Source organism: Buceros rhinoceros, unplaced genomic scaffold, assembly GCF_000710305.1.
Source record: "Buceros rhinoceros silvestris isolate BGI_N320 unplaced genomic scaffold, ASM71030v1 scaffold43402, whole genome shotgun sequence".
NCBI lineage: Eukaryota > Metazoa > Chordata > Aves > Bucerotiformes > Bucerotidae > Buceros > Buceros rhinoceros.
Window position 1 is genome coordinate 1 of NW_010400269.1, and position 13,726 is coordinate 13,726.

General features: G+C 42.2%; 1 protein-coding gene across 1 annotated transcript; it reads left to right on the plus strand.

The window, feature by feature from the left end:
* Positions 1-54: 54 nt before the first annotated feature.
* Positions 55-6,093, plus strand: COMTD1 (catechol-O-methyltransferase domain containing 1; the record flags this gene model as incomplete). Its single annotated transcript, XM_010131786.1, has 7 exons — positions 55-267; positions 1,115-1,248; positions 2,335-2,440; positions 3,273-3,391; positions 3,632-3,686; positions 5,099-5,232; positions 5,941-6,093. Coding segments are annotated over 7 exons (914 nt in total), but the record flags the coding sequence as incomplete, so codon positions are not given.
* Between the last annotated feature and the right edge of the window lie 7,633 nt (positions 6,094-13,726).

Consider the following 13,726-nt stretch of genomic DNA (forward strand, 5'->3'; position numbering starts at 1 on the left):
AATACACTGATGCTATTAGAGGCCAAGCCGCTCCCCGTAATCCCGCTACCGCAGCCCGGAGCCAGGGAGCCGGCGAGGTCGGGGCCAAGGACCCAGCAAAGGCTAGGGCACGCTCCCGGACCGACCCCTGCCTGCGTTTACTTGGGCAGCCAGAAAACGCCGAAGCGGAGTCCCGGTCACAGCTTCCTCTTCTGGTAACAGCCTCGTTTTCCATTGCCCGGGGTCAGAGGAAGAGGGAGCCCACGATCAGGCCGGGGAAGGAGGCTGGTACCGGGTTTGTAACGCAGCCACTTGCTTACTTACCCTTCGACTTCAGGCAAGTTGCTGAAATAATCTACACCTCAGTATGAACTTCTGTAAAATAGAGGCATGAACAGAAAATAAAAACCTCGAAATAAAAGTTTTCTTTAATAGCAAAAACTATCAGGATATGTGGAACTGATTTTTTGTTGTTGTTGTTGTCGTCACCATTTAAGATGTATTTCCTGTTTGGTGAGAGCAGCATTGGGCATCAAAGCTGAGATCAGTTCTGTGTTGAAGTAGACAAGCAATAATCCTTAAACTTCAGGTTTCAGAACCCACTTCTTTTGCATACTGGTTTCCTGCTAAACAAGCCATTGAGCAATGCCAGATTTACCCTGGCTAGAGGGCAGGACGCTGTCACTAGCAGAGCAAAGCTTGAGAAGATGGATCAGCTGACAGCCCTAAAGGCCATCAGCCTCTACCCATCTGCAAAACAAGGTCCCCAGACTAAGAAAATAATATGCCTCATTCATGCGTCTCTTCTTACACTTGCCTTTTGAGTTTTGATGTGGCTACTTGCCCTGTAAGAATATGACAGCTTGTAACTTTCACAGTGGCCGCTGAACAGCACCCTACCCAGGACTTTCCATTTCAGCCTTTGCAGAATTGGGCTGGACATCTTGGAGGTTAAACAGAAGGGGGCAAAAATTTACAGTCCACTGAGCTGTCCAGCTACATTGCATTTTCCTTTTTCACTGGATTTTTCAGAGCAAAGAACTCTTTAACCTTTAGTAATACCTAAGAGCTCACTTTATTTAGGCAGTGATTGTAAAAGATAAAAGTGGTTTGTTTGGTTTTTTTTTTTTGGTAGGGAAAAGATACCCTTCTTTAGGTTTTGGGACACCCAAATCATCCAAGAGTATTATTGGGAAAAGCAGTCCTCTCTGGCAGTACATACTGGATCACTCTTTGCGGGAACATCCAATTCTAAAGAAGCTGCGACTGGTCAGTATGTTATCCCCCAGTGCAGGTTTTCTGTTCAGCGCCATTACTGTTCCACTGCGACCTTTTGGTATCACCCACACCTCGTCTTGAACTACTGAACTCTTTGTGATATTCCTTCCTTCATCTTATTTACATACGCATTAGAATTTGTTTTGGATTGGTAATACCCAGACTCTTCAATGTTCAGGGCTGCCTAAATGAGTATTTAATAGTATTGGCATGCCTTTTAGACAAGTCTTTTTATCCAGGGCTGCCAAGCCCATGTGTTTGGGCTGCACATGATTTTGACTTGAACAGATGACTTCTGTTCATTTTAGTTGGCACATAAGGAAGCCATAGCTCAGAGAGGTGATACCCTCCAGCAGACCTCAGAACAGGCCTCTTGATTCAGGATTGAGTCATTTAAAGTGAGACAAACTACTCCTGTATAAAAGCAATTAAATGTTAAATACTGGAGCTCCTTGGTTGGAATGAGCCCTAGGGGAAGAAGTGAAAAGGGAGAACCATCCATTCCATTCAGCTGCCACAGCACAGCTGTGCTCCTCCTGCTGTCCCCTCCTCGAGGGCTCTCCCACCCAGCTATGAGCTCCTCCAGCTCTACGCTGTGTAACAAGAACCAAGGAGTCTGACCTTCGGCAACAGACTTTAACCTAGCAGATCATAAATGCATCCTACATGTCTTGGAGGAATAAGAACATAAGCACGAAAGTTGTAATAAAAAAAAAGTGCATCTGTTTACATGTGTTTGTGTAACTTCATAGAAATAAAAGACTTTTACAGTCAAGGTTCCTGTATGGTTTGTCATCAGTTTTAACTATTGCTGGGTTGGCCACAGCATGGTAACTGCGGCATATTACTGCTTTGAATGATTAGCCACTGCTTATGACACACACCCTGCCCTTTTTAGTTACGGTTAAATTCAAACCAGTCTCTGGCTCGCAGGTGGAACACAAAGCCATCTGAAATGAGAAAGGTAGGAGTATCTGTTTTTCCTGGGGTTTCTCTGGGGTTTTTTCGCTAGATTACTGTTTTGGAAGCTTTGCATTTTGTTTGTTGTGATGTGTTCTGTTTTTTTCCCCTTTCTAGCTCACTGCTGATCATCCCTGGGGTAGAATGATGGTGTCCTGTGACCAGGCTCAGTTTATGGCAAATTTGGTCAAACTCATTAAAGCCAAGAAAGTTATTGAAATAGGTAAGAATGTCACTTTGCCTTCTCTGTAGTAGAATAAAGCTCCTGGCATCTCCAAATACCATGTTTACTGTAAGATATCTAAACATAGTAAGAAACTGCATACCTGTCTTGGCAAAATACTAGGTGGGCAAACTACAGTGTGAGAAGTACTGTGTGATTTGCAGCACTTACTTGCCAGTTTGTCTGCCTGTGCATGTAGTAATTCTGGCATCAGCATGGGCATCTCGTCAACTCCAAGGCAATCTGAAAAAATCAGATCAACAGATCACCTGGGTCTTCAGCAGCTGCAGAACAGCAGGTTCTGCAGGTGTATTCTTTCCTTCTTGTATCAGTCCTTGCCAGAAGAAAGTGTTTTGCTGCACAGGCCCTGCATCCAAGCCACTGTCCTTGATGCATCTATGTTAGCAGGTTGTTTCCAAAGCCAGACTGAAGCTGAGCAGCCAGGTGTGGGTTCCCACCGTCCTCATTCTTGGCCTGGCTGTGATGATGCCCTGGTATTTTGTTGCTGGTCCAGTCCCTTTGGCCTGGGATTTAGCTACACTCTCAAATAAGGATGTTCCTCAGATATGCAGGACCAAACTCTGCTCTGTGTGTCCAGGAGACTTGTGGAAAAAGTGAACATTAAGCTTTGCTAAAAGATTGATGGAAAAAAAAAAAAGTAAAAATTCCTCCCAACCCACTGTTACATTAAAATGTGTCCGTTATCAAAGTGTCATCCTTGACTCCTTCAGGATTTTATTCCTGAAGAGGAACTCTGTAGTTCATTATTTATCTTTTTTTTTCTTTTCTCCCACTATATGGTAAGTATTGATGACTCTTACAATTTTCCTAGGTGTTTTCACAGGTTATAATGCCTTGAATATGGCACTTGTCCTGCCAGATAATGGCAGAGTTGTTGCCTGTGACATAAATGAGGACTATGTAAAAATCGGAAAGCCACTGTGGAAGGAGGTAAGCAGCATCTCTTCCGTTACATGTTTGGCACAGCTGCACTTGCATGTTGAAGGATGTTGGTATCTTAGACCTGCACATTTGCACATATGCATTCGTATTGTTAAAGGAGGCTGAGGCAGTTCAGTTTGGTAAGAAGTAAGTGCTATCTGGAACCTAGAAATAGTAGGAAAACTCTCTGAACACCCTAAGTACAACCTACTAACAAGTTATTTCATCAACTCTTCTTCTTCATTCCAGGCAGGAGTAGAGCATAAAATTGACCTGCGTATTAAGCCAGCAATTCAAACACTGGGTAAGTAACTTAAAATACTTTTTTTTTCCCCCTTCCCTAGAAGTAAAAGCTGGGTATAATACTGATGAAATCTAAGATGAAATATGCTTGTGGATGCAATTCCTTTGCTAATGGTGAGACAGCTTCTCTTATATTTAAAAAACAAAATCAGAAAAATTCAGAAGTTCACAGTTTTCCTACCTGCTAACAGAAAGGAAGAAAATGCTTGTCCTGTGTAGTGGGCTGTATTGGTCATTCACCTGTCCTGTCCATCACCTTGTTTAATCTATGAAGTTCTATTGTCAGCTGCTTCTGGAAAAGCAGCTTAAAACAGATTAATTAGACAAAGCCCAATTTCTCTCATCCATTGTCTGTTCTAAGAAAGCATTTCTTTGTTACAGACAGGAGGAGTTTTCTGAAAGGGCTGAGGTGCAGAAAAAATATATAAGCCAATATAGAAGTTAGGATATAACAGCTGAATTGTGTCTAGAGGAGTTCAAACTTAGCATGTGCTAAACACATGTCAGGTCATTAGAAAAGCAATGACTTCTCACTGAAGAAAAACAGAAGCTGTGGGACAGAGGGCATATTAATATTCTGAGAAAGCAAGAAATTTGAAAGGAATGGAAGAGGCAGAGGAAGGTTTCCAGCAAAGGTTTTTGATGGATCCACAGATCCACCATAACCTTGTATTACTTCCAAATTCAATAGGCAAATATTAGCAGTCTGCTAAAAAGGCACTGTCCTTGAAGTCTAATGGACAGCTTTAGCTAGGTCATGCTTCAGACAAAAACATCCTGTTGGCAGAGGGTAAGGGCAGGTGAGAGGGGTGGCCGAGAACCTTAGGAAGGCAGCAGTCAGCCCCTCTGCAGCTGACTGTGTGGAGTTCTCAGTCAAGAAGTCCTTTTAGAAGGACTTAAATCTGAATTCCACTTGCCTTGGACCAGCGAGGGACTACTTAGAGCAGCAATCTTTTGCTGTAATAAAGGTCTCTGACAGGCTTTGTTCATAACCTGTGCTGTGGCACTTAATCAATCAACAAGAGATTAGCATTTAGGTCCTGCTTATAAATGTGAGAAAAATCCTATTCTACTTAGGAAAACAGTTCCTTTCAGTCAGCTCAAAAAATATCTGAAAGTGTAGAGTGTGTCCAGTTTCACTGCACTTTTCAGCCGTCCCAGCTGTATCCTGCAGGTTTAGAACTACTCCGTAAACTTCCAAGTAGGCAGAACTCAGTAACTGAGTTTTACAACATGCATCATGTCCAGATTGGTTTCTGTGGGATAAACTTTTCTAGTAATTAGCTATAGCGGAATAGGCTGCCTGGTCAAGGCACTAGAAACATTATTTAATGAGAACTCTGACATAAATGGATGACTTCCTCCTACACAACATTAAGCAGGGTGTAATGACTCACTTTGTTGCTCATCTAGATGAACTGTTGGCCAATGGAGAAGCGGAAACCTTTGACTTTGCTTTCATTGACGCGGATAAAGAAAGCTACAATGAGTACTATGAAAAATGTTTGCGCCTCATAAAGAAAGGGGGAATAATAGCTATTGATAATGTAAGTACTGCAGTTGTAGTGGTAGTAGCACAGGGAGTTACTGCTTTTGCATCTGGGAAGGGGAAAAAAAAGATTCTAGTAACGTGATTTCTGACCTGCAACTCAGTAGCCAATTGCAACGATTGTTCCATGTTATACAAAGGAGGCTTTTAAAATCAGCATAAATTCCTGAAATGAGCTATATGGAACACTAATATAAGTAAGGAATAATATCCTATAGAAGAAACAAGTGTTACATTTATGTTAGTGCATAAACAGCCTGTCGTAAGAGAAACTTACCAGATTTTTTTGTATGCTCTGTATTATTCTGATTTGCCTTGTAGTGCATTCTCCACTATATGTATTTACACAAGATCAAAGGTAGCACTTGTAATCAGTAACTACTAATAAGTTATCAATTAATAACTTCAACAAAGAATGATGTTAACCTTCAGGTACCTCAGGGTTATGGTGGCAGCTGAATAGGGCTTTCAAAACTAGCTGTGTTTAGTAACATCTCTTTTTATTTTGGCTTCTAATTTGTGGTAGAAGTACAATTAGCCCAATTCATGAACTCCCAATCCCACTTGCTTATGAGAGCTGCGTGTCTAAGACCACTAGAAGTCTGAAATACAATAAACAATTTCAATTTCTAGAAAACATGCAAGGCTTTTTCCAAAGCTTCCTCTGTGGTCCAAATGAGGTGCATGACATTTCTTTTTTCAATAGGTCTTTTGGAATGGAAAGGTGCTAAAACCAAGAAAGGATGACTTGGCAGCCCAGAGCATCCACTGCCTCAATGAGAAGCTTCTCAGAGACGTACGAGTCAATATCAGCATGCTCCCGATGGGGGATGGAGTCACGTTAGCATTCAAGTTGTAACCAGATGGGAAACAACAAACAGCATCAAATCATCAGGAAAAATGCAGGCAGAGCACTATCAAATATGGTTATTTAACCTGTATTTCCACTGGATAGCATAGTCTGGGAAAGTAGCAGAGGTTAAGGAGCAGCAGGATCCTAAGAGCAGCTAAGTTGGGCAGAGAGACTTGTTATGAGATCTACTATGATTTCTTATTTTAATTGTAATAAAGCGAGTAAACTTATGTGAAGTTGTCCTTCTAAGACAATATTTGAGGAAAAATCTCCCCCCGTAGAATGACTGAGTTCCAGGTACGTGAATACAACAAAGTCATCTTCTCTCCTAAAAGAGGCTGCCGAGTAGCAGAATGGTCAATCCTACCATCAAGAGGAAAAGAGGTGGAGTTTGCTAATGTTAAAAGCCATAATAGCAAAATAGATTTTTTTTTTTAATGAAATGTACATGACATCAAGGAGATTGCTGGCTTCCTCACACTAACAATATTGAAAGTCACTGGTAATCCTTGAAGGTTTCTACATAAGAAACCTCAAATACACTCCATCTGGGGAAAAAAATAGTCTTTAAAAGTGTGTCAAAGGACAAGCAGAATTTCCATTACAGAGCACTCCCTAAAACCTTTGTGTTCGAGGACTGGGTTTCTTTAACCAACCTAGGTAACAGTGCAGGTTCTGACTTCTTTGAAGTCAGAATGAGAAAGAGCAAATGGGCAAGAAGAAAACCAAAACAGTTCTTCCTCCTCCCTCCCACTTACCTGCCTAAGGAGCAACTTGCTTTGGTGGCATGTCTACAGAAAGAAAGTGATGATTGTATGAGGGTGCAATACAGCTGTTAACTGGCTATTCAAATAATTACTGCAAGCAGAGATTCCCTTCCCCAGGCAGCATGTAACAAAATGATGCTGTTTCCACACCCTAGTGTTTTTCCTACAGTATGCTTAACTCCCAGTTAACTTCATTTACTGTTGTCATCCATCACTCTTGCTTCATCCTGATGCATTCTATAAAATTTTTGATCAAGAAACAGTAGTTAAAAAACTCTCCTTGCTTGGGACTGACGAAGGAGACTTAAGGGGGCAGGAGGCATACGCTGGTGAAGCTAGAGAATAAGAATCCAGCTAATGACTTCTTTCCATGGTGAATTTTTAGGGCTCTTTATTTCAGCCTGAAATTCTTATTATAAAGAAAACTTAATTAAGCAAGAAACCACTACTAGCATTTTACAGACAAAAGCTCCAGTGGCTACTGTTTTGTGGGAGTGATACACTGTAAAAGTATCAAATGTATATTGAGGGAAAAGGTCACTTTAGGTTTGTTGGCCTCCTGTAGGGAAGCTGTATCAGAACTAGGACAATTCTTACATCTGCTTAAACAAGGCACTGGGGGACAATGATTTCATGTCTCAAAAGTGATAGAACTGGCTACTTGGCTCTTATTTTTGAAATTTCAGTTGGGCAGCTTAGGTTCTGATGAGGAGCAGATGTTTAGCACTCAGGTCTTACCTGTCTCAGACACTCATGGTAGTATACTGAAGTGGGAGAGGAAGGAAGGAAGTGTTGCCTGATGGTTTCAGACTGTGGCTATGAGTGAGGAGATCTCGATTCTATTTCTGTCACTTCCACTTAAAACCTTGAGTCCACAGAGCACGTCAGGATGTGCTTAAGTACTTTGCTGAATTGCAGACTAGCTGCCGTAAAGTAAAATCCATGCCTGGGAGAAGGCCAGGACAAAGTGCATATGGCCTTTAAATGCAATTTTAAATAGGGCATAAAGCTTGCTCAAATTATTTTTCTGGGTACAGTTTTACCCTCAGAGCTTCAAACCTCTGTGTGCCTCAATGTTCTTATCTGCGTAAAAGAAGTTAACACCTTACCAAAGTCTTAATGACTGCAATAGCTCTCAGATGGAAGATAGATACAAGATCACGATATGTTTACATGCAAAGCTTCTGGCGGTATTCTATGTTACAATTATACTTTTTAAGTAGATAACAAGGGTTATCTACAAATGCAGAATAGGTCAGTTTAACAGCTGCGGCATCCTCTCAAATATTCCTGCTTTCAGAGGCTGTAGGGTGATAATCACAAGCTACAAGCTGTTAAGAATAGGTACCCTGGCCTAAAAGTACCGTGGTGGCCTTTCCCAAACACACAGAAGTCACTGGAAGATTGATCACAGACTCTAACTGTTTTGCTACTAATTTCCAAGTTAGAAGAATCCTCTCAGTAAAACTGAGCCAAAAATGGGCAAGCACTGTATTTTTGTCAAATAACAGTTTAGCAACATTCAAAACCAGATACAAAGAACCATGAATTCAAAAGCTGCTGTTCCTTGAATGGTGGGAACTGGCAAAGTCCCTATCACCTATGCTAGAGGAAGATGTATTGAGTGCCTGGGGCTGAAGCTGCATGCAGCAGGCTAGCATTTTGCCTCTGCTTTGGATTCTGCTGCATTTTAAATATGCAGAGCATAGTGTGAGCATTTAATCAAATCTGTCTCCATCCTGATCACGTAATTACCATTAGAAAGAATAGCAATGTGTCCCTAAACTATAGATTGATGAGCCATCTGTAAGCTGAAACAAAGAGCAGAAGGAAGCTTAATTGAATCAAATATTTAGAATACATTATACTCTATCTTGTAGTTACTCAGAAGCTGGCCTTCTCTTCAGGCTTATGTCCTGTGCATCTGGAATTCATCACTGCTAACTGCATTTAATCCTTCAGCCTTACTATAAAGTGACTGCTGATAATGTATAATTATGGTTTAATTCAAGTGGTGAATCAGCTTTGGGGAATTTGTGGAGACAATGGGAATTTAGGCTTTCGTTAGGTGGTGAGAGGGGACCGCATGATAAAGCCGTGCAAGTCTTTGTCTGTCTCTAATGGTGAGCTCATGTATGGGGAAGCTTATGGGTCCACTCACTCCTCCCAGGTAAAACACCTGCCTGAGCTACTGCTTACACTGCAGAGGCTCAGGATTTGCCACTCCTAAAGAGGAGCTGAGGCACAGTCATTGCCCAAACCCTACCACCCAGCTGTTGCTGCAACACTGGCATCTCTTCTAGTTGCAAGGGTTGACCCCAGAGAGGACAACACAGGTGACAAATGTAAAGAAAATTTCCCCCTAGTGCAATAACTCCCCAAAGGCACCATGAGAATGAAATTACATAATCCTAGCTACCAGTCTGGTATCTCAGTCCCTGTTCGAAAGATGTCACATTCAAAATGGCATGGAGTGACATTTGGATGGGTAATGGGGAAAGGAACGGAAGACTGTTTCAGGACAGACTTTGCCTCTCTACTAGCTAATTAAACGAGCAGGTGATTACACTTGCTCCGCAGTGCTGCCACACTCCCCCTTTGTGCTGGCCCTCTCCGATACAGTCAGAGGAAAGGTACAAGAGCTTGCAGTTATCTGCAGCGTGGAAAACACTCAGGGCTCAGGCTGCGTGCTCAGAAATCTAGAAAGAGGACTGCCCTCTAAAAGCAGTAGCTCACTGTCTGAGGGTTCCTGAATGTTCAGCTGAGGGTTTCTGACAGTTCAGCAGCTGTCTGAAGGTTCCTCAATGCTCAAGGCTCAGTTCTGCATTTTCAACACTGCAGCTTTCAATCCTGCTGGGATGTGTGGGGGACAACCAGGGAGCATTGTTGGGCTCTTATATTGTTGCAGGTCTAAACGCAAACTGGGCTGCTAGGCATAGCATAACTTAGAGGCATTTGTTTAAACCTCTGATACTGCTGTCCCTCCTTCTTTTAACAAACTCATGAAGTGTTTTTAATGTATTTGAACACTACACACCAACAGCACTTTCCATGAACTGCTGCTCATGAAGCAAGCTTTTTTTATGAATATAAGCCTCCAAATCCCCTCATTTAAAGCATGAGCAGATCACCACATTCCCCAGAAACCTTGCAGCTCAGACCCGAGGTACATACCGTGTCTCAGGCACTAAAATCTTGATAATATTCAGGTGGCAACAGCAGAAAATGCCATAGCTTGCAGCTGGGTTCTTTTTGATAATGTAGGAGCAGTTAGCTACATCTCTGCTTGTGTTCTTTTCTTCACTTGAAGAAATCTGTCCTAAATGGCCACAACAGGGACAAATGAGCGAAGAGGTCAGTGCTGTTTTAGAGACTGTTCTCCCTACTAGTTGAGATGAATACAGCTTGGTTTTATCTAACCCATCTACTGAACTGCACAAGCCTTCTCCATCCCTAGCACCACATTTGCACTACCATGAGGAACATGACCATGCTGAGCAGCTCCATCTGTTCTTCCAAACAATGGGTATGCCAGCACATTTGGGTAACCTATGAGATCCCCACCCACAGGATATCTGGACCTGTCTCTGGGTGGTTTGCAGCATGTTTGATTTTACTGCTCATTGAATTTTCACAGGAGCAATGCTATCACGTCCTTCCCAGAATGAAAATGTGGAAAGCCGTAAATAAAATGAGAAGGGTCTTTTGGGGAGGGATTTCTTATGAGGTCCCAAACAAGTACTGAGCAGAGAACAACAAACCCAATTCTTCCCTCTTTGCACACCTAAGAGCTGCAGATCAGCACTTCCTGCCACAGTGAGCACTGAAGTTTCTTCAGAGAAACTTAAAGGTAGTAAGTTTGTTTTATCTCCTCGCCCATGAGTTGCTCTGCTCTCCTCTGGTCTGCCACGCCGTGCCCCAAGGCAGTAGCGTTTCTCTGCTGCTGCACATTGTACCCAGTAATTTGCCCTGGGATGAAAGGCTCTGCGTGAGTATAAAGCATTACCTCTGCATAATTCTAATCACACGCAAATTGGTCTCATGCATTTGCAGCTACTCATGGTTTCTAAGTCACCTGTTTCATAATAATAATTTTAAAAGGAATATTTTGAAAAAGGAAATGAACAAACATAAAACCTGTAAAAGTGGGAAATTAATGTGGGATTTCAGACAAGTTATTTATCTTCCTTTTTGGCTCAGTGTAATACTGTAGGAATAAGCACATAACTAGCTGCTTTAATATTTACTCCTATTATAGGAAAAGTAAACATTGATGATAAGTCACTGCTTTCCAGGATTAGATTTCATATTTTAGAGACCGCTTTAAATTAATGCAGAAGCAAACATTATCTTTTCTCCTTATTCATATATTTCCCTAATGAGTTCCAAGCAAATTGTGCCTACTTATATTTTACGATTTTAAATAATTAAAACATTTTATGGAGGCAAATAAAATTCTCCCCAGAGTTAGCAGGAAGATTATTGATTGAACGGATCTCGAGCTACAAGGAAAAAATATTATTTAGTTTAAAGGCTCATAATTTTATTCCTACTGAAAGACCAAGAGACTCTGTGCATTTTTACAGCAATCTCTTCATTTATACTGGGGTGGGAACTTGGGTTACAGTGGTAAGCTGAAAGTAGTAACTTTCTGACATCGTGAAATTAGATATGCAGAAGTCACAGGTAAACACAATGCCTAACTACTGCATACAAGCACAACAACACGGTGTTCATTACCTAGGATAAAGCCTGGCTGTACATTCACAACACCAAGAATCCGAACCAAATCTACAAATGCAAAATACCACCAGGAGAAGTCCCCTTGAGGTGGAGGACTGGTTCACAGCACACCCACACGCTATGTGTCATGTCATGTGGCATGGCTGCAGGAGTCCATAGGGTTATGCCCCAGACATTACTGGCCTGTAGCACCACGCCCAGCAACAGAAAGGGGCTTTCTACCAGTATGAGAAATAAAAATAAACAAACAAACCAAACCACAACAGAAAAAAAAGAAACAAAAATGAGACAATGCATTTTAAAACAGGTGCAAAGAAACAAAATGAATGCTTGCAAATCTAAATGGAAATAAAACCCAGTAACAGCTGGAGATAAAATTTAGGCTTATTTGTAAGGAAAACAGGACAGAACCTCACGCTTGTCCATGATGTCACTTGATTCACCAGGAACTGGCAGCATTGGTCAGCAGATGATGAGCAATTGCATTGTGCATTACTTGTATTTCTTGGCGTTTATTGCGCTGTCTTTTTGTTATCTTCATTACAATTATTATTATTACCATTATTTTTATTACACTTTATTTTTCTTTCAGTTATTAAACTGCTTTTATCTCAGCCTGTAGGTTTTATTTGTTTTCAATTCTTCTCCCCATCCCATGTGGTGGGGAAGAGTGAGCAAGTGGCTGCGTGGTGCTTAGTTGCCAGCTGGGGTTAAACCACAACACTCACAATGCTCAATGCTTACATCATTTCTTTGTAAGGTACATTTTTGCATTTGCCTGCTACAAGTCAATGTTGCTGTTGCCCGCTATAGGACAAAACCTGGAAGGCAGGAGGAGAAGTAACAGCTGCAAGCAGCAGAAGTGGAAAGTTTTGAGAGATGGCAATGGACACTTTTGAATCCGGGCAGAGCTGCGAAGGCTACGCAGGGACATGAAGGGGGCAGTGAGACCTCCACACTGCTCTGTGTGAAGGCACCCACATCTGCCTCCACCTCTGGCAAGGTCCAGCTCCACTGACTGGTGAGGAAGGGTCCTTCAAGTGCCTTCACCCGCATCTACCACCCAGCTACCAATGTCTCCTCAGCCTCCTGGGCACATCAGCAGCGTATTGGTGTGCCATTTCTGCATGTCACCTTCAACGTCCTCTAGCCATCTAAATGTCAGCTGCTATAAAATGCTCTCCCAAGACACTTAATCCATCTTTTCAATGTAGAGTAATTAGTGGGGTCGTTCCAAGGCAGAAAGCCACAGTTAATTGTGCAACTACTGCACCGTCACGCATTATATCAAAGAGATTAATACAACCTGAAAGAAATTGCAGGGGTCTCCTTGGGTTCCTTTGAACAGCAGAGCTAGATTATATTCCAATGAGCCTCAAAGACAACCCCAGTGCAGAGGAGCATTAATTCTCTATCAAAGTACAATTACAAAACAATACTCACCAGGTCAAACTCCTGACAAAACAGTTCCTGCAGTTTCTCCGCAGATGCGTACAGCCAGCTTCTGCATCATTCCTGGGTCTTCCCGTGGCTGCTGTGGATTTTAGGCACAGTCATTTTCTGGGAGCAGTCCTTCTCCTCAGGTCGGGAGCACCATCAAGATGGAGCCAGTAAGATGTCCTGCTGAGGGTCTGGGCCCCAGTACCAAAGCTGAGCTCCCTTGGCCCCCCATCAAGGACTGCTGCATGGGATGGGACCTATCCTCGCATTCCGAGACTTAACCAAGTTGTCACTGAAGATTAACTTGCAAAAGGCAAAAGCACAGTCACATTTAATCAACACCCAGAAATCTGGGGCCCCAAGATTCCTTCTGGTGTTACAGAAAGGGTCCCAGGTAGTACGAACCCCATCACGCTCCTTTCTCTCACACAGCTTTGGTTACTTCTATGGGTTCTACCAAGTTTTCCTTTCTCAATTTTCAACGTAGTCGCTCACCAAATACTGAGTGATGCTCTTTAGCTCAAGCTTAACTTCAAGTGTAAACCTCCAGACATGGGCTATAGTAAACTCTTAATGTAAACTTCAAACTTACAGCTACAGTCTGCCTGTTGACCTTAGGAGCTATTTATGGTCACCTGCACAAACTGCATTAAAGGTACATGATTAAGGCTGCAAAGCTAAGCATTCAG